Source organism: Annulohypoxylon truncatum (genome assembly GCF_022578515.1).
Source record: "Annulohypoxylon truncatum strain CBS 140777 unplaced genomic scaffold F4807scaffold_2, whole genome shotgun sequence".
In the NCBI taxonomy this organism is placed as follows: Eukaryota; Fungi; Ascomycota; class Sordariomycetes; order Xylariales; family Hypoxylaceae; genus Annulohypoxylon; species Annulohypoxylon truncatum.
This window is the reverse complement of record NW_025953788.1, coordinates 1,609,335-1,628,854: the sequence shown is the minus strand read 5'-3', so window position 1 is coordinate 1,628,854 and position 19,520 is coordinate 1,609,335. Positions and strand designations below refer to the sequence as shown.

The 19,520-nt window shown below is 47.4% G+C and overlaps 5 protein-coding genes across 5 annotated transcripts; 3 read left to right on the top strand and 2 right to left on the bottom strand.

Moving 5' to 3' along the window:
• Positions 1-1,073: 1,073 nt before the first annotated feature.
• F4807DRAFT_468347 (uncharacterized protein) lies at positions 1,074-4,635 on the top strand (the record flags this gene model as incomplete). Its single annotated transcript, XM_048002595.1, has 3 exons — positions 1,074-2,721; positions 2,776-3,159; positions 3,235-4,635. The coding sequence occupies 3 exons, from the start codon at positions 1,074-1,076 to the stop codon at positions 4,335-4,337; spliced, it is 3,135 nt and encodes a 1,044-aa protein (XP_047858989.1). The 3' UTR covers positions 4,338-4,635.
• F4807DRAFT_129227 (uncharacterized protein) lies at positions 4,636-6,738 on the bottom strand. The gene is made up of 4 exons (XM_047992965.1): positions 5,469-6,738; positions 5,197-5,407; positions 4,864-5,133; positions 4,636-4,792 (listed from the first exon to the last, which is right to left on the bottom strand). Exons 1-3 carry the CDS (start codon positions 6,629-6,631, stop codon positions 4,948-4,950), a joined length of 1,560 nt encoding a protein of 519 aa, XP_047858988.1. The 5' UTR covers positions 6,632-6,738; the 3' UTR covers positions 4,636-4,792; positions 4,864-4,947.
• Positions 6,739-8,795: 2,057 nt separating this feature from the next.
• F4807DRAFT_449652 (S-adenosyl-L-methionine-dependent methyltransferase) lies at positions 8,796-9,907 on the top strand (the record flags this gene model as incomplete). The annotated part of the gene is made up of 3 exons (XM_048000048.1): positions 8,796-9,045; positions 9,130-9,334; positions 9,439-9,907. The coding sequence occupies 3 exons, from the start codon at positions 8,796-8,798 to the stop codon at positions 9,905-9,907; spliced, it is 924 nt and encodes a 307-aa protein (XP_047858987.1).
• Positions 9,908-15,057: 5,150 nt separating this feature from the next.
• Positions 15,058-16,514, top strand: F4807DRAFT_129181 (uncharacterized protein). Its single transcript, XM_047992963.1, has 3 exons — positions 15,058-15,392; positions 15,627-15,959; positions 16,079-16,514. Exons 1-3 carry the CDS (start codon positions 15,254-15,256, stop codon positions 16,306-16,308), a joined length of 702 nt encoding a protein of 233 aa, XP_047858986.1. The 5' UTR covers positions 15,058-15,253; the 3' UTR covers positions 16,309-16,514.
• An 832-nt stretch (positions 16,515-17,346) lies between these two features.
• Positions 17,347-18,558, bottom strand: F4807DRAFT_129183 (uncharacterized protein). The gene has a single exon (XM_047992964.1). It carries the CDS (start codon positions 18,456-18,458, stop codon positions 17,745-17,747), a length of 714 nt encoding a protein of 237 aa, XP_047858985.1. The 5' UTR covers positions 18,459-18,558; the 3' UTR covers positions 17,347-17,744.
• Between the last annotated feature and the right edge of the window lie 962 nt (positions 18,559-19,520).

Here is a 19,520-nt window from a genome sequence, read left to right as displayed (position 1 = left end):
TCATCTGGGAATCAGATTATTTATTTCATGCCTTACAAACGATGTTTGTTGGAGCTAAGTTGTGATTGTGGCCCGCGCCCTAATACTATGAGCCACTAGTAGAGTATTCTTCGAAAAAGATTCTTTTGGCTGCAAATTTGAAAGCCACTATGGTGGACTAATAATCATTAGTCACTGAATCGTGTTTTTCTAGGTAACCTAACGAAACCTCTCTAAAAATAGGAGACATTGAAATGATATATTTCCTTTGGAGAGAGTGCTTATTTGAGTATATTAATAATGATTAGCTCGGTAATTAAGTCCTCTAGTTGCAAAATTGAAGCATCTATCTTAGTATAATGGCGTTGTCGTTGGGATGAGTTTGGTTAATGTTCGGAGTTATTGAGTTGATAAATATTAGGGGGTTGTATAATTCACTCGTAGAATAGGTACTGTAATGTCTGCTTGAATTGACCAAATAGTAAAACGAGAAGAGATACTAGTATTATATCTGAATACATGAAGGTAGTCCTTAGGTATGAATCGGTAACATTGAATGTTTAATTCCTGATAGAGGTTGTATATATGTAGGTAGTAACTGGAACGCGTACATACGTAGGGGAGGCACATACCTAGTGTTAGGCACATAGGTAGGTACCTAGGTATATATCCAGATGTCATGCCCAACCTGAATGCAATGACCCTGAGTAAAACTGGAAGCAGCCAAGTGTATCTTCTGAGAAGTAGTAACCACGCTTGGGTACTGTTAGGGAGGTGTTGGAGGCAACTACGAGGTAGTAACTTCTCCTAGATTTCATTATTTTATCAGCAATAACATGGAACTGGACCTTGAATGTTTCCCCTGCACTTTTTCTACTAAACAAGATCGCTGTCATCTAAAGTTCAGATGTTAGATGGTCTGACAGTAAATGTATCAAAGGGTTCCTCTGTCAACCCCTTTATTCAACTCCAGCCAAACTGCTAGCTCTAGAGCCTCAGAGACTTTCTTGGAAATCCACGACAAGTATTAATCGAATTTTCATTTCAATTCCAATCTCTTTTCGTTTTCAATTCCACAGCTTTCAAGTCCTAGAATGTCTTTTCTCTGTTGTTGTCGTGGCCGACGAACTACGACGGCCTACCGAGGGCCAAGCCCAGACCGGGAGATTCAAGAGGTACTCGAACTTCCAGTGCATCCACCTCGTGCAAAGTTATCTAAGTCACCGTTTCCCATACCTGAGCTTGAGCTTTCATCATCACACATCGCAGCAACGAATGCTCCATCTCTGCTACATAATTCAATACCCGAGGCCACAGTTGATCCTACTATCCTTGAAGTCGATGATTCCGACGATGATGAGCCTGTGCGAAGCATCAGAAACTCCAGCACCGGCACACTAGAAGCTATCAAAACCAGGTTTATTAGACCACTATCCCAAAAATCAGAATCCAAGAGGCACTCGCAACAGTATCTCGGCGCGAGCGAAGAGGAAATCGCGCGGCGTGCCGAGTTGAAACGTCTGATGCACAAGAGGATCCAAGAAGAACTGAAGAGTGAAGAAGAACAAGAAGAAGCCGGCTCTAAGGCGACCGGTCCCGACGAATCGAAGCCTGGGAGTTCCGCTAGTGTTGGATTACTTGGTGGTGGACCTCGAGATAATATAGAATTTTCTGTCTCGGATGTGAACGACATCGGTTCCAAACACTCAGCGCCCGACTCCACGGACGCCGTGCTCCTTGCGCTCCCAGAAAGCAACTCTCAGCCACAGGTTTCTCTTCGACGAAGTAGTTATCCAGGATCGCCTAGTCGATCTCATGATAGTTCTATTCCTGAGAGTCACGTAAACCTCAAGGGACAAGGTTCTTTGCCGCAGTTCCCTTCTTCGCCTCAGCTGGCCCCTGTCCACCTACCAAGTGCTCGAGGCTCAGAATCGCTCTGCTCTTGGCGACTTTCCTACAGCGCTGAGCAGATCGCGAGCTACCTCGGCCCCCCTGAAGACCCAAGGCCTGACGAAAGGCCCGACCCTGCTAATTCTACTGATGAGAAGGAAGATGTCGATAAAGATGACGATGAGCAAGAGGACAATAATGCGAGAAGCCCATCGGTTGATCAAGAACGTGTGCAAAATTCAGAGCCGATGGAAGATGCACAGCAGAATGAACAGACACCAAGCCGTTTGGAGCAACATGGTGAAAGCGACGTGGAACAACCCGAGAGCCCACAAATCGAATGCTCTAACCATGAAGGTTCTGGCCAAGACTCTCCGTTAGACATGTGGTTACGTAGCCAAGAGTTGCAGTCGACTTCCGCTCTGTCAAGTAGAAGAACGAGTGGTATGATCTCCCATATGATCCTCGATGTTTCAAACCCAGATGGCACCGGCTCGCCCCAGAAATCAACGAAAGACGTACAGAACGCGTCCGATAACTTGTCTGCTATTCCCCAAGAGGTACCGACACTGCCATGCGGCTCAAACGTAGATACCACAATGAGCGAGCTCGAATTGCTGCCCTCTTGGTCCAGTAAGCTGCGGCGACCTAGTCAGGGGTGTGACAGTTATGCTGAGGATGACATCCCCAATTTGGTGGATCATGCTCGGGATGTCTCTTCTTCCCATTATGCATCCTCGCGATATACTACTAGGCCTAATAGTTGCCAGGCTACGGAAAAAGAGTCACGTCTGAGTTTAATTGAGCTCTTGGGAGGACGAAAAGCTGTAGCGCCATTCGCAAGCTTCAACCGTAAGTCGCGCTGGAATAATTGAACGAGCTATCGAATCTGATGATGAATTTTAGGTCTTATATATCCTAGTGGATCGACAGATGCTGAGAAGTCTGACGTTAGCTCGTACAAGACAGCCCCAAATGCGGCATCAGCATTGGACATAACCATGCCTGAAACTCAACAACTAGGAGGTCCAACGGCAGATACGAGTTCATTGGCAGTCTCTGATACCGCAAGCTTCAAGCAACGAGAAGCAGAACTGAAGTCCATTGAACAGCGATTTACTCAAGTTCATCTTCGTCGAGATAATGCTGCGAGCCCGATTATCAGCAAGTTTCGAGAGGAGTTTAACGAGCCCAGAACCTCAATTCTTAGCAAGAACTCCATACTTGCTAAATTCCATTTGTCAAGGCCAAAAAGAGCAAAGCATCCGACAAAGGATATCTGGAGATATAGTATGTATGATGTCAAGTACAGCAATGATCTTCACCAGCAAGAGTTAAAGGTAAGTACTGTTGACAAGCTGTCAGCGCTATCATCCAACATCGGTCAGAAACCTGAGGATATGGTCTGTGCCATTGGTCTGCGGCAAGAAACTTTCGTGCGCGATGAAGATGCCTCTGGTAGCCAGCAGCAGGAAAATCCTTCACAAGGCCAGAAATCTCTGGAGACCACCAAGGCAGATCAAGGGGAACCCCATTGTATCTCTAGCGTACCCAGCCCCAAGACTAGAACGGAGCAGTTGAAACCGCCTTGTCGTCACGATGACAATAGCCCACAGTCGGACATATCGAACAGTGTGCTTAGAGAATGGGTGAACCTAATGAACGGTCAAGATATCGAGCCCCGATCAGAACCAAAGGAAGAGCTACAGAATCGTAGCCCTAAACGACTTCGGACACCCCCCGCATCGTGGGCAAAATGGCCGTCGCATACGCGTCACGAGAGGACAGGGCCCGCAGGGAAAGACGACAATGTGATCCAAAGGGATTTCGCAGTCCAGGTGGGGTCTAATAGCAGTGATGTAATTTGGTCTACGGACAGACCCGGTGAACCATCAAAGAGGCATGTAATTCCTGGATCTCGAAGCTTATCGGCGCAATTGGGCAAAGTCGTCAAAGAAGGCTTGGGGAAAGTTGTCCCGCGAAATTCTTCCGAGACACATCGTCGTCGTCAGAAGCCCGATGGACACTTGGAATACCCCGAGCTCGAAATTCTACCAATGCGAGGTGGCTATGAGGAGTTGCAAGCACTCGAACAACAGATCGGCACCATGAGACGTAAGCCAGTACCGGCAGAAGGGCAATTAGCGCGGCTTAGCAGCGACAACATGAGACCAGCACTGAGTGTACGACTCGCCGAAGAAGTTCATATGATGCAGCATAGAGCTTCTAGGAATTCTTTGCAAGGTGATGATCATAGGACCCGAATCCCGCCAAGTGTATCCCCTATATCCCCTCGGCAGTTACTCCTGCCACCTCAAAGGGTCTCTGAAGGGATTGATCGATTCGAACCCTCTGAGTCCCCAGTTAGTTACGAGGACTGTGTGCCTAAACACATGCTGGAAGATGAGGCACCAATGGATAACGATATGACGGCTGTGAAGGAAGGTCACAATTCGGAAGCGACTTAGTATCAATCTGTTATGCCTAATCCATGACACTGGTAGATCCACTATCCTAGTATGCATAGCCCTATTTAATTAACATGGTGGCAATATAGTGAGGGGGGAGGTTCGGATCGTGCGACCTGACGGGTGTGGTCTGTCTCAGCATATTAATTGTCGAAGTATTTTGTGGGAGTTGTCGCGAAGAGCGTGGAATAATGCGACGTTAAAAGGGGTTTGCAGTGTGGTGCCATGGTCCGTCGTCGAGACAGGTCGCGTGCTCCGCTAAGCACAACAAACATTGACTGCTGAAAATATGCCTGTAATGAAATGTGCGCTACGTATCGATACTGGTATAAATTGAGGTTAACTGGGCGACAGAAGGCTATGCTATGTATCGGATCGTATTTTACGTCGGGGTACTGGCTTGAGGTCATATATATTGTCTACTCCCCTCTACCGTCTATGCAGTGGTAATCGCCCTATAATGTTATATTGTGATTAGAAACTATTAGGACTGGATTTATATCGAAAAAGGCACATAGTTACGTACCTGAAATACCGATTTTTAACACGAATCCTCATATTCTCGTTCCTCATTGATTCTATTCTTAGAACTCTAGCTCTTGGTTGATCATTAAGATTGAATGCTATCTGTATTATTTCTGGTGTCCTCGGGACTCAATGTTAGGTTTTGAGGCGGACGAGCCCCATCGTGTTCGGTTTCGCGCGTATCCCTAGCAGGGCGAATTTTGATTATTCCCTGATTGTCTAATAAGTCAAGGAAGACGTCTTCTGAAATGTCTACCCAGTCTTTGTATTTCTAGGCCGTGTCAGAATCCATAACAAGAGTCCGAATAAAAGAAGTATGTATTTTAAGACTAACCTTGGCGAGGCCCAGTAGGATGATTTTCTTCATAACTTGCAGCGTGCTAACGGCACCAATGACGAATGGGATAAGTTGCCCTGCACTATTGATTGAATTAACCCCTCTAATGTCATTCCATGCCAGAGTAAACTCGACGCTAAGGATGAACCAGATGATACTGAGGACGACGAAGATATTCAAGGACAAGCAGAGTAGGCGGGCTAGAAATCTACGAAACAAATTCCTCGTTAGTAAAACTAATAATAGAAGATATCTCAGATATTACTTACTCTGCTCTATGCTGAGGTATCATGTCCCCATTCTCTTCTCGTGTATTAACTACAGGCTTCTCTGTAGCCTTTGCGCTCCCTAAATATACTATCACTTTAAGAATATGAGAGAACCGGTAAGTTTCACTGCCTGGTTTGGATAGGAAATCTAAAATATCGATGTACCCCCTTGGCAAATCTAGCACATCGATGTACCTCCTTGGCAAATCTAGCACATCGAACGTCGGTCTGTCGAAATTAAGTCGTTGCTTCAGGAGCTCAGGTGCTTTAGGTGATATGAAATGCAACACGTCCCTATACAAAGCCATGAGCGTATGGATGAAGATCTGTCCTACCAACCCAAACATAGCCATGAATGGCGGGACGACAATAATCGCGGCGAGAATCGAGACTGCTTTGAAGAAGCCAACAATCGCGCCGCTGAGTTGTTGTTTCGAAAAGAAGAACACGAATGGAGGATCACAAGTCTGGCCAGCCAATCGGTAGTTGGGCTGCACAGCAAACCAGAGCCAGATATTGACAGCCGCGAGCATGCATACCGTCGTCGTCCGCCAGAAGACCCCCGACCACGATAGATGGTAAGGCTTGAGTGGTAAGAAACGGCTCAAGGGTAAGCCCATTATGTCTCCGGGAGCTAGTCTCGACATGGCAACGAGCGACGATGATTCTAACATGGCAACGAGCGACGATAATTTCAACATGGCAACGAGCGACAATAATCTCAACGTGGCAAGGAGCGTCGATAATGTCAACATGGCAAGGAGCGACGATAGTTTCTGGAGAAATTGCTTCACCGCCCTCCCTAGTTCACCAAGATATTGAATCAACTGAGCTCCAGAGCGTGGACGAAGGAATTGCAGCCTCAGCCCGAACGTGCTCAACGTGGTCACGAAGAAGCCCAGGGAAAACTGCAGCATGATGTACGTCTCGACAGGCTCTATGGTGGGGTTGTCAGCGAAGGTCGCGATCATGGTGGCGACTAGGATGGCGAAGACGAAGACGGAGTTGACGTCGTACACGGACTGTGCCGATAGGGGGTCCACGACCAGGCTGACCCAGGCCGTCACCCATTGCAGGTACACGCCGATTCGGATGCCCAACCCGTAAAAGTCCGGGTTGCCCTCGATGGCCTCGCAACGTAGAGCCTCCGCGGGGAAGGACATGTCGTCCGAAGTTACACGTGGTAAGACCCGTGTCGCTCGAAGATTCGACGCGTGGCTCGACAAGGGTTTTTGGGGCGGAAGAAGCAAAAATCGGTCTTAACTATTAAAGGGACGATCATCCTAATCTGCAGCATGCATTGACAGCACAGTTTCCGGCCGATTGTCTGAGTTTATATGCTATATATGGCAATCTTTCATTTGATAGACAGCGAGGTCAATGTTGCGAAGGGCCGCAAACAGAAGGATTCACAACCATCGTTGTTGATCTTACGGGTTTACTCTCGTCCAGCTTTCTCACATAATTGCGGCGTTGGGGCGGAAACTTCCCAATCTGCAAATAAGCAGCCAAGTTTCGCGCCCAACCAATCATCGTCCGCCGTCCCGCGTCCTGCGGTCGCTCGCGATCGTCATTGGCTCGTGGATTCCAAGGAGTTTCGCCGCCGCTTGGGCTCTTTTCACAGCAGGACCCGACAGCTTGGGTATCGAAAAACCAACAGTATGGCGAGGTCCCGAATTACATGCCTACCTTGGTATTGGTAGGCTTGGTACGAGTAAGCCGTAAACAGACCCATTCCGTCAAAACGTTGCGATTCCGAAGCAGTCGTCGTTTATTATGAGCAATTCTCCGATTATGCCGGCTTCCGAGGTAAGTTGGAAACCAAAAAAAGAGGGAAAGGGGGGGAAAAAAGGGGAAAAGAACAATTTAGGGGAAGGTCGAAACAGTCTAGCCTATATTTACCTAGGCATTTTATATCATAATAGCCCTCATGCGCCCCGAGCATTGTAACGTTACTACGGAACGAGTTCCGATTGAATTTTTTTATTCCTTGATTTATGTTGGTAAAGTGCAGAAAGAGGGAAAAAAAATAAAATGAAGGTCCGTGTATAATTCATAGCAAGGAAAATAAGGCTTTAATGTCAGGTCTTACGTAATGTACTAGTGAAAAGTATAATCTGACGGGAAAATGGCTCTAGGAGTCGGGAACCAAACTGCTGGGATGTGCTACGTATTCCAACGAGGCCGATGTCCCGCCAGCTTGGTTAAGCCATCGTTACACAGCATAGACCCCTACCCATGTTCCGTCTCGGTCGGTACTTGTAGCCTGATATAATCACCGAGTATAACCGCCATCATATCACATCATCTAGAATAATCGAACCAGGTATCACGTACATGTGTATTTCCTCATCATGTTTTTTGAATCTCTAGGCAAAAATATTCTTTTCTTTAGGTGGATACCCAGCGCTGCGTGCTGTCCTGCTTCTCACTTGTGACGTGGTCAGTGCGTCCATGTTATAGTCCAACTAACCCTATCTATAGTACATGAGGTACGTACTCTCATGTATTATGTAGGAACTCCTTAAGTCGGAACCTCGAATATTCACAAAAATTGTTCGGTCCACCACTTCCACGACTCCTCTCTCTGATAACATCGCAATAATATTTGGATGAGCTAGTGTTTGTTCTTATCATGCATTCAATGTTTCTTAATTAATTATCTCGACCCCATCTCAGCTCTTATTTGACACAATATATGTATGGAAGTTCCAAGGTTCAAGTCTCCACTACCGAGACGAAGCCGAGCTCGGTGCCACGCCTTCACCGACTGAAGGGAACTGGCCCTGCCGCCGTCTGCGGTGAGTTCCAAATTGCTGGGTCGGTACGTTCCTATTCTTGGGGCCCCGACTGTACCATCAACTCGCTTCTGGTAAGGACCACTCGACTCTCAATGACGGTCTCGACGCCTCCATCTGCAGCCAAGCGGGGATCTCCCTACTTATAGCCAATAGACCGCCGTTTCGATATTGGCGGCCACCCTTAGCGGGGCTTTTCTCCGTTGCGCTGGAACCCATCGTGATCACTGATCACCACACACACACCACACCAGAGATCCCTTCCTCCAGTCCCCCCTCCAGCACCAGAATATAGAAAACCAGAAAAAAAGAGGGAAAAAAGAAGAAGCCGTTTAATGTCCCTTCGTCGCTACCATACTGAAACCCTCGTCCCAAGGTATTCGGGTCAATGACGGAACCATCAAGATCGCGCGAAGGCCCTTCAGGTAAGCCAGAGCCTGCGAGGACCGTCGAGGATGATCCCTCGAACGACATCGACTCTCTTATGTCGGTATCAGCTGACGAGGACGGCTACGATGCCTTCTCAGGCATGCTTTCTGCCGATTCCATATCCATGTCCGAAGACGTCCGCGACTACGTCTTCGAGAACTCGCGCCGCTATCACAAGTACAGCGAGGGGCGCTACCACTTTCCTAACGACGATGCCGAGCAGGAGCGTGAGGATATGCAGCATGCCATGGTCATGCTCCTGTGCGACGGCAAGCTGCACTTTGCGCCTCTCGACGACCCTCGGTCAATTCTCGACCTTGGCACGGGGACGGGCATCTGGGCCATAGACAGTAAGCAAGGCTCTCTATCCGGGTGACACACCCGACTCACACTTGACTCAGCGCTAACAAGTTCATTTTTTCCCGTCTCATTAGTGGGTGATCAGTATCCTGCTGCAGAAATACTAGGTGTAGATCTCAGCCCGATACAACCTCTATGGGTGCCCCAGAACGTGCAATTCCTCGTCGACAACGTAGAGGAAGAGTGGGTTCAGTCGCCAAATTCGCTAGACTACATCCACGCACGCCAGATGGCGCCGTCGATACGGGACTGGCCCCGGATAATCTCCGAGGCGTTCAAGTAAGCATTTCCCATTCCATACTATCAGACACAAGCTATTCTTACGGCCCAAAAGTTTCTGTTTCATGACCCGAAGAAGTACCTTAAGTTAAACAAATTTGCAGGGCTCTAAAACCGGGCGGATGGCTCGAGATCCAAGATTTAAAATGCGTCGCCGGGTGCGACGACGGCACGATGCGCGAGGACGACGCCTTGGCCGACTTCGCCAAGACGCTCGCGGAGGCGCTGTGCAAGCTCGACATCGACTGCATCGAGTCGGTGGAGAACTACGCGCGGTGGCTGCGGGAGGCGGGCTTCATGAACGTCAAGGAGATCAAGCTCAAGGCGCCGCTGGGGACGTGGCCGACGGACCCGCACCAGAAGAAGGTCGGCCTGTACAACAGGAACATGATATACGACGGCCTGCACGGCTTCACCATCCGGCCTTTCACGCACGGCCTCAACTGGACGCCCGAGCAGGTCGAGGTCTACCTCATCGACGTGCGGAAGGCGATACTTAACTCGGAGGCCCACATCTACCTCCCCTTCCAGTCCGTCTACGCGCAGAAACCGTTGAGAGCGCGCTCGCTCTGATTAGACGCTCGAGGTGCTCTCTCGCTTTTGCATATACCTAACGCACATACACATACACACGCATATAGAGTGGTGGTTAAGTTGGTGATGGGGGGCGCGTACGATACGATACGATACGATACGATACGATATGATACATACACAGAGCATTACCTGCATGAATTTTTCATGAGTCCGTTCGGCGTCTAGCGGATTTCGGGCGGAACACTTATAAGATCGGTTTCTCCTCATTTGATACCAGTTGGTCTCGACGGCGGAGGTTTTTCCCATGCGCAGCGCTTTTTTATCATTATTATTATTATTAGAAAAAGGAGGCGTGAAGGGGGCAGGCGGCATTCCTGGGGCGAAAGCGAGGCAAGGCATAGAGATCCCATGGGTTTTTTTTTTTTTTAACTGGCTCTGTTTACATACCTACCGGGCTTAACTTGGCGTTGCTAGGTACTACCGTGCTTTATTGTTCCCATATCAGTGGGCGTCATATGAAACGGGGGTTACGAGCGTGCTATCTAGGTTAGGTTATCTACACGGCGGCCTGGACCGGGGCGGAACTGCATTGCGGCGTCGCCTTGATTTTTTACGAAGGTGTATATATACGGGGGGTTTGGTACGGGTTGCCTCTAGACACCATGTTTTCAGCATATCACGAAAATTAGAAATCAAATTGAAATGACTTAAGACTTTAACTGTTCGCCTTTGGACGCTCGTGATGTATCTAGGTCCGTATACACGTGCTAGATTGAGACGTGGATTGACTTACACTGAGGTAAGCAGCTACAGTTTTTATTAAAATTTAGCATAGTGAATTTGGAGATGTTCATATAATCTTTTTGAACCATCTCATGCTAGGTTCTTAGAGGAGAGGAAGGGAGAAGGGGGTTAGGTTAAGGGAATCACCTGATTGAGATACGGAGTCCGAATGAGAAATGAAGGGCATGCTAATGACTACCTGCCGAGGACGACGACTTGAATAAACTACAAGCGATAGCTGGTAAGTAAACGTACTATAAGGCTAGAGTTTCAATCCCAGTTTCGCATTTTGATTGAGCGCTGTGTTCTAGGCACGTAGGGTCGTGTCGCACAGCTCGTGTGGCTGAACTGTCACCAACTTATTCAGCACTGTACATGAGATTGTCTGGGCCAGTGGCTTTCAAACACCAATAAGCTTCTCATGAATATCTGTAGGGCACGCTATTTGGGCATGGCTGGCGGTCATTGGCCATCTGCAAGTTTTCGGTGTGTGATCGCTGCATTCAGCCACGACCCTCCACGATAGAGCGGCCTGGAAGATCTACTTCGAAGCCCGCCAAGAACTCTTTTTTCTAGAAACCTTTTCATTCTTTACTTTAGGTAAGATCAATCAAATTGTCTCTTTGACCGCATGGGTTGACGTGGTATACAAGCCAGGGTTCCATGGATGATAATAACCAATTTTATTATGTCTTTGGTACGGCGTATTGTAACATACCTGATGAAATGGGAAGTACTTACGGACTGACTGCATGGTCAGTTCGATGTGTACTGTATGGTATTATTTGTAGACGATTCCTCGCCGCAGAGAGAAAGGAAGAAGGTGCGGCAGAGGAGGCTCTGCCTTTACCCACCAATCGAAAATTCTGATATGACAGCAGTTGTATCATGTGAATGAATAATATGCTGTGACCTTAGAATGTCTTATGGGTGTGATGGCAACTGTGAGATGTACAGGCTTGGCATTCGAATCAGATCCCATCCCCATGGCGTGGCGTGATCACCGCAGGGTACCCAGAAAATATATGCATATTCGACCGACTCATTGTCCGTATTAGCAAGTTCTCTTGCTTCGAATATTCATAGGTCGAGGGATATCTTAAGGTTACCTACTCAAGCTGTATAGTATCATCGCTTTAACTTATGGGGTTTACTATCCCCTTATACCCCCATGTTCCAGTGAATTCAGTATGTACCTAGCCGCGCTCGTAGCGCCATAGACTCGAAATTGTTGTTGGAAAAAATATTTTGAGCTATTAGGTATGCTTTAAGTGCACTAGAATCGGATCTATGCCAATTACCATACATCGTCGTCATTGCCAGTTAGGTACTGGAGTATAAATGAGTTTTAGTTGAGGGTCGGAATCGTGTTCGATTTATTATTGGTCACGCTGCTTCATGCCATTCTGCTCTAGTACGAAGGTTTTCCGACCGCTGAGATGACCTCGGACGCAAAGAGGAAACTAGAAACGCAATAACCTCGTGAGTTATCTCTCAGCATAGCTTTCGTGTATTTGTGTCTTTCGGGTTACTTTTTTAGTGAATGAAATGAATTGAGCTGTTGACAATTTCATAATTGCTGACTTGGTTAGTGTTGTTGCCACGGAGTATTCGACTCAGGGGAACACAACGAAAGAAACCTAAAGAAACTTGCAGTAATTAATATAAAAATATTCTGATTACAATCATAGTCGACCTTGTTTCCGTGTAATGTGCGTTCTAGTATCTAGATTGTAGAGAGAATATAGCAACTACCTACATATTCTCTGAAATTAATATACGTAGATTAACTACCTATTGTCAGCGTAGCAAGCCATCTAGGCCTCTCAAGTAGCTCCCGAATCATACAATCAAATTGGGTTAATTCTAATAATTATTGAAATATATACTATGTGATCACCTAGGAAATCTTCTAATATTCTCTTGGTCACACTAGGAGCGTATATGAGGACCAAAAGTTAGGCTTAAAAGCACGTCTATGTTCCATAGGAAGTTCTTAGCTAGTACGTCGTATGGTATGATGTTTAACACGCAAGGAAAACTAACCACTTCTTTTCCTTTTATGAATTTCACGCTTGTGGAATTCGAACCAATTAATTACATACGGCCAATGAATGTAATGTGTAAGGTAAGGTAAGTAACAGGGCGATTACACCTAGGTAGGAAACATCTACAATATATTTTCACATCAATTTCCTTTGGTTGACCCGTAACTCATGGATATGGTGAATTAACTTGAACCAGGTATGTCAAATGCTAGAAACAGTAAAATATACCTTACCTTGTAAGTTGGTACGTTACTGTATCGTTTACTCGTATTACCCCTTTCCTATGACTATTACGACTCTTACACATTCTTCAACAATACGACAAGGAGGAAATGGACGGAGGAAGATGAAAATTTCTTTGTGAAGCAGGTTAGTCAGCCCATAGCCCTTCTAACTATTGCCACCATTGTCTTCGAAAATTCACATTGTTTACTTCGTTGTCCTTTATGATATAAATGTTTCTAACTTTCAGCGCCCTATACAACCTGTTATGTGTTGAATGGATCTTCTTGTCTTTTTGCTGGAAACTCGATAAAATTCTTGTATGAGACGATTCTCCGCAGTTCCGGCAGTTGGCGGTGACCAAGAGATACCCCAAGTGCATGATGTCGTAAAGAAACAGTATTATTTAATGATGACAACTCGAGGGGATTATAATCTTATGACTAATGTATTATATACCATGAGAAACTTCCCTGGTTACGCGTTCTCACTCCTAATATAACGCTTTGAAATCTATTGACCCTTGACATTAGCTACCTCGAAGAGTTTCTGTTATTACGTCGACATGATAAATAGAAATCATCAATTTGTCGATCAGACCGCTATGACGAGAAAATAGCAATAATGACTGATCACTGATCACTGGGGACCGGTGCTGAATTGCGCGTGATAAAATGCATGATTCTGAATTGTTGAATGATTGATGTTCTGAGACATCTTCAGGTCAGGCTGCTTATATAATATGAGACGATATTCCTTGTGACGCCCAGGCCCCCCGTCCGGTTAGGGCTGTTCGGTGATGGTGGCGTATTTCATTGTCCGGACAAGCGAAGTTTAGAATGCAACGACAGGATGGATTTCGGAAAAGTAAGCGAATTTGTTGAATGATACGGAATGTGCGAGGTATCCAATCATGAGAGTATCATGAGAATTTTCGAGTGGGCGTGTCTTGAGAATTTAAAGGGACGAAAAAGATGGAATGAAACGTGCCGGCAAGATTCGCTAATGGAGCTCGCCTAAACCTTCGGATCGTCGAAATAAGCAAGTGCGTTGACAAAGACGATGTGGACAGTTTTGGGCGGTGATTGGTGTTCGGGGCGGCTGAGAGTAGCACGAGGGGGGTACCTTGGATCAGTACGGGTCGGTAGAAACGGCCTGCGACGGTACTGCCGGTGAGATTGGTGAAAATTGGTGAGATTGGGTTGGTTACCCCACAAACCACCACTCCGAAAAGGCCCCTGTCGTGCTGCACGATCCCTGAACACCTTCCACTGTTTCCAGTTAAACCAGTAAGGGCCGTTTACACAAGCCAGAGCTCCGCGCTCCACCATATAATCTGGGACACTGCCGAGTCAATTCCTTCGAAGGTAGCTCCTAGGTAGGACTAGCTCTTCTTTGCTCGTACCCGGGACAGCTTTGGCATTTATCTGGTAAGCTGGTTCTCGGATGCATAATGATGATATTGGGATCAGTAATATCCGTATGTACGATCCGTACCTAGGTACAGTCCGGGGTATTTGGAATGCTGTTAGAAGACATGCCGTAGGTATGTATCATGGGATCGATGATGGACTTTAGTGGGTAGCCTCGCTCACGGTCTCAACAACGAGGGATGAGCGATTGCCGATGTTTATGTTGGTAGATCAACTATCAATTGGCATTCTATCAGTTGGTATTCAATGGATGGTATATATTGAATAGGTATTATTCAAGTTGAACTCAGATTGACTATGTCGTCGCTGAAGACAGGACAGCTGCTATATCTGACAACCAATGGTCTTATACGCTTAGAGGCCGAAGTGAAGCTCAGAATATTTAACTTTACGTACTGCTTAGTCTTATTAACCAATCGCTTACTGCTTATTCATACAGGCATCGAAGAATCAGGAGCGATTCACAAGATTGAAGTAACCTCGGAAGTCAAGTAGGCTAGTATACTTGTAATAAGGAAAGCGCAGAGACCAGACGAGTGAAAAGAGTAAAGAGAGTGCGCGGCTATTATTCCCCAAAGTTCAACTGTGGACTTTGCCCCACCTCCAGACGCAGATCACCCTACCACTCCAGACTAACCCATAAATTACCTAGGAAGGAACTAGGAGAAGAGAGAGAAAAGACCCTACAAAGGCCAAAATCAGGTGGCTTCCCTGGCCCCGTGGCCTCTCCCCGCCTTTTACCCCCCCTCCCCCCTTCCCCTACCACACTCTAGGCCCTAGTCCCTGTGAACTTCGCCCCCACAATTTTCGACGATGAAAGTTCTCTTGTCCTTCTCCAACTTTTTACACCCTTCCAGCCTTTGTTCTAAACCTAATACCTACATCTCACTTATTCGATGGCCGAGAAACAAATGGATCAGTCCCAAGCTCGCCGGCGACGTCGTGATGGATCGTCCGGAGTACAGCAGCGTTTGTGTACGCACTGCGGACGAAGCTTTAAGCGGTCTGAGCATTTAGAACGCCACGTCCGAACCCGTTCGTTACCCCAACCCCAACTTTTTATGTGCTTGATTTGCTTGATTGATCCATCTTAATCCCATCTTACATCTCCTCGATCCCGACTCGATCTGCACCACCTTACTCCACCACCAATTCCAGTGCCCAATTCCAATTCCAATTCCAATCCCAATTCCAAGTCCAAGTCCAACGTATTCTTCAGATATCAGATGTCGTCGTTCGAGAATACCATGTGCTAATTCCCACTCTTAGACACAAAGGAGAAACCATATGTATGCCATTGTGGGTCGGCATATTCACGTCGAGATCTCTTGACCCGCCACCAACGCATCACACATGAAACTCTTTCTCCAAGGTCTCCCGATGCTCCAGCGTCGGAAGACAGTCACCAGTTGACTGCAACAGACTCGGATCCGCCTTCCGAAGATGCTGCTTCAACTTCTACAGCTACAATATCAGATATGGGCATGAATCATGGTCTCCAGCAGCACCAATATTCAACAAGCCACGACTACAGCATTCATAATCACCCCGCTGCTCAGCCCTATCACCAGCTAATCACGGGCCAAGAACTCGACTACAATGGTAAGTTGTGTCACTCCGGTCAGCCTGGGCGACACTACCCTATATTACTCTGTGTAGCCATTCTATTTATCTATTCTCCGTTCTCCCCAATTCTCCTCAATGGCTAATCTTTAATACAGGCCAACACTTTTCCGGCTTTGACCATTATCAGGAAGTACACAGTTTCCCAGAAGGAGCTGGCCTGCCACCAGAATGGACGCACTATCTTGAGCCCAGCTTAGAAGATAATATGGTAGACCCTGCTTTACGAGGCTCAATGGTCGACTTATCATCGCCGCTTAGCAACGAGAACTTCTCGGCGCACGCGTACAATCCTTGGATGGCACCGGCGGCTCAGAAATGGAATTAGCTCGAGTTTCAAAAAAACGCGGCGACTTCCTCTATCAACGCGAATCGTTACTCTCAGCGATGACGAACCCGCCAATTTACCGTTCCGCCCCTTTTGGGACCCCGCGGTATCTTAGCCGCTTTCGGTCATCTAGGGGCATCTATATGAATGGGTGTCGTGGAATCTACGTATGAAGACATTGGCCACCAAGTGATGACAGGACATATCTTCCCGGAAGGCAGATATTAAAATAAGTGTAGAGGTAGTTTTCTGTCACAATGGTGGTTCAATTGGAAATGAAGGACATCACCAATGATTGAGGATCAAATTGTACCTCAACATAACTGATATTACCCCGGCATAGGTGAATATGGCGTGCCTGGGATTAACTTGATCTGCTCTTGTTTTCCCCACCCAAGCCTTACACCTTGCCTCATCTACATCTCGCATCTCGCATCTTACGATATTGTCTGGAGGACTCATCCCCAATGTCGTCACGAATTTTGTCGTACTTTGTTACTACTCGAGTGGATGAGCTGTTGCTCATTTCTCGTCTTCTAGAAACGGGCCTTATGATATAAAAGATTGACGATACCCGAGCTATACGCTCCAGCCATATAACAATAACGAACGAAGCCTTACTTGAAGGATTAGTAACCATGTTTAACCATGCTTATGATCATGCAAGTGAAGCACATAACCATTCAACGTCACGCCTGCATGTCTTGGGTACATCCCCTGCTCTAAGTTACGGCTTATTCGCCTGTGCTATCCGCATCGAGAGTGGATCATCGAACTATGGGAAAGTGAAGATTAATGGTCGATAATGAACAATAATCTTGAATTATACATGCAAGCTTGCCACGGACACATCAGCCACCTCACTTATCACCTCACCCTTTTTTTCTTCTTCTTATTGCTATGGCAATAGCTACCTTTTTCTCCATTAACCTACTCAATCCAGCCATCAATAATTGCCAAGAAACTGGACCAGACATAATGTCCAATATCCGAATTGTCAGAACGTGCGATCACCGCGACTTGCATTCACGTCACCATCACCCCCTTGTAGCTGCTCGATCGAGCATTGCCGTTACATACTGACGCGAATCTGACAAACTCGGATTACTTCAACTGCGACCATACGTCGTTGGGAACAATAGCAACTCAGCTAACCTGCTTGTTTGCCTGCAGCTGCCCATCTCCCGTACGAGGGCCTGCAGAGTGCAGTCAATGAATGATATGATCAGTCTTTTACAGCGCCACTCCTGGCATGCCCACCCGAGCAGCCGAATTCAGGTCTAAAGTAAGGCAGGGCTGCTGTCGGCAGTCCGGTAGAGCTCAATCCGCGCCATAAAACGCGCGTTTCAGACCGAGTACACGGTCCATGCCCACGCCCACGCCCACGTCTGCAACCCGCAAACTCGGTGAGCTCATGGACGGTCGGCGCCGCGTACCTACGTCGTTAAGTACCTGGGCAATGGGAAATTCCGAATCTGGATTGTAAAATCCCACGGCGCCCTCGATTTTCGCGGGGAAAGTCGATCACTGCAGAAGCCTACGACGGTTTCCCGCCTCTGCGATGCATCTCGGTATTCGGGCTTGTATGGGTGCGGCGCGCAGCCTTCTCCCAGCTCTGCAGGCTGGCGGGCTGGTTGGTTGTTCCAGAAAAGCACGACATTGAAAATCCCACTCGCAGCCAAAGCTTTCCTGCGCGGTACCGAGACCAATGCCCGGTGACCAGAGCTCGGGCCTGCAGCAAGAGCGCCGGCGTCAGCAGCAGACAGCGTCGAAGATTGTTTGGTCCGTGGCGCTGTAGCGAGACAATAGGTGCCGGTGGGAGGCAGATACCTACATAAAACGACGCACGCTCTCGCCAGCTTTTTCGTGCCTCGTACGTCAGGAACGCGGCGCCAATGTACCTGATGGCGACCGGTCATTGGACGTAGGGGTTTCAGAATACTTGCTTGGTTGGGTAGGCGACCAAAGGAATCGCTGGAAACAATCATTACCAATACCACCACCAACCACCACACCACGCAACGCATCGCATCGCATCGAATCGCACACCCATCGGTACAAGACGCAACACGCATACATATATACCTGTGTACACAACACAACATTTCTGGGATTGGGAAAGGCGCACGTCGTCCCCGCATTTCGTGCATGGCGCACTTCGCTTCGCCTGCCCAGGGTAGCCCCCCTCCCCTCCTGATTCGCGGCGCCGCCGTTATCTTGTGCGAGCTTCGGGAGAATAACAATGCCCATCCAACGCGGGCGGCCCAGCTCGGTGATAAAAAACCGCAAACCGTGTATCTCCCGGTATGTTGAGATAAGGGTCTCAATTACCCCCTTCCCTACATACATATGTGTGCATATATCCTACCTAGCTTTTACATCGTAACGACAGCGAACAACGGAATGAAACTTGGGCAAATTTGTTGTCGATTTTTTACTTTCTTTCTTCTTAAGATTGAACGGGCAGATGGGGAAAGATTAGTCGAGGACGCACGGTACATACCTACATAGTACGCGAAAAAAAGGATAGGCGAGGGAGGGGGAAAGGAATATTGAGGGGGCGAATGATGAAAAGCAACAGGAAATAAAAAGGGAAGAAATAATAATAAGGAATAGTAATTAACTAATTAAAATAATTAAATAAAAATAAAACACATACGTACGCCTCATAAAAAGAGAGATTCCAACCCCCCCTCTTCGGCGGCCAAGACTCCGTAGCCTTCATGAAAAAAGACTCGCGCGATGAATGGGAAGGGGTGCGGGGCCGTTCGGGACCACCGGTTCGATCATCCGATCGGGGCCCGAAAATGAATCGGACCGGCGACGTTCCCATTCAGGAAATAGTTCGTTCCTTGGTACCTTTTTTGCCCTCTATCTACCTATTTATCTGTCTATCTATCTATCTATCCATCCTACCTACCAGCCTACGTGTCTATCAATCTCTATCTCTTCCCATTTAAAGGCAACAGGGAGGAAGGGGAAAAATAATGTACGAATCCAGGTCGCATATATCTTGAACTTTGCATCTCCGGCAAAGAGCACATAACGCCACGCGCACATCAGACGGCATCCCTTCTCGATTCGCTACTCGAAGCGCAATGCTGCGCAGTGTCCTGTCGCCGATGATTATCAACGTTACATCTGCAAGTCTTCGCTGTCGTAATTGGCTAATGTGGCCAATGCGCGTACGGCCTTTTTTTCAATTAACTTTT

Bases quoted from the DNA above. Each gene is read 5' to 3' on its own strand.
- F4807DRAFT_129181 (XM_047992963.1), top strand. From the start codon at position 15,254: ATGGCCGAGAAACAAATGGATCAGTCCCAAGCTCGCCGGCGACGTCGT. The intron at 15,393-15,626 runs GTTCGTTACCCC...TCCCACTCTTAG, and splicing joins AGAACGCCACGTCCGAACCC to ACACAAAGGAGAAACCATAT. The intron at 15,960-16,078 runs GTAAGTTGTGTC...TCTTTAATACAG, and splicing joins CCAAGAACTCGACTACAATG to GCCAACACTTTTCCGGCTTT.
- F4807DRAFT_129183 (XM_047992964.1), bottom strand. From the start codon at position 18,458: ATGCACGAAATGCGGGGACGACGTGCGCCTTTCCCAATCCCAGAAATG.
- F4807DRAFT_129227 (XM_047992965.1), bottom strand. From the start codon at position 6,631: ATGTCCTTCCCCGCGGAGGCTCTACGTTGCGAGGCCATCGAGGGCAAC. The intron at 5,408-5,468 runs GTAAGTAATATC...TTTGTTTCGTAG, and splicing joins ATACCTCAGCATAGAGCAGA to ATTTCTAGCCCGCCTACTCT. The intron at 5,134-5,196 runs GTTAGTCTTAAA...GACACGGCCTAG, and splicing joins TCCTACTGGGCCTCGCCAAG to AAATACAAAGACTGGGTAGA.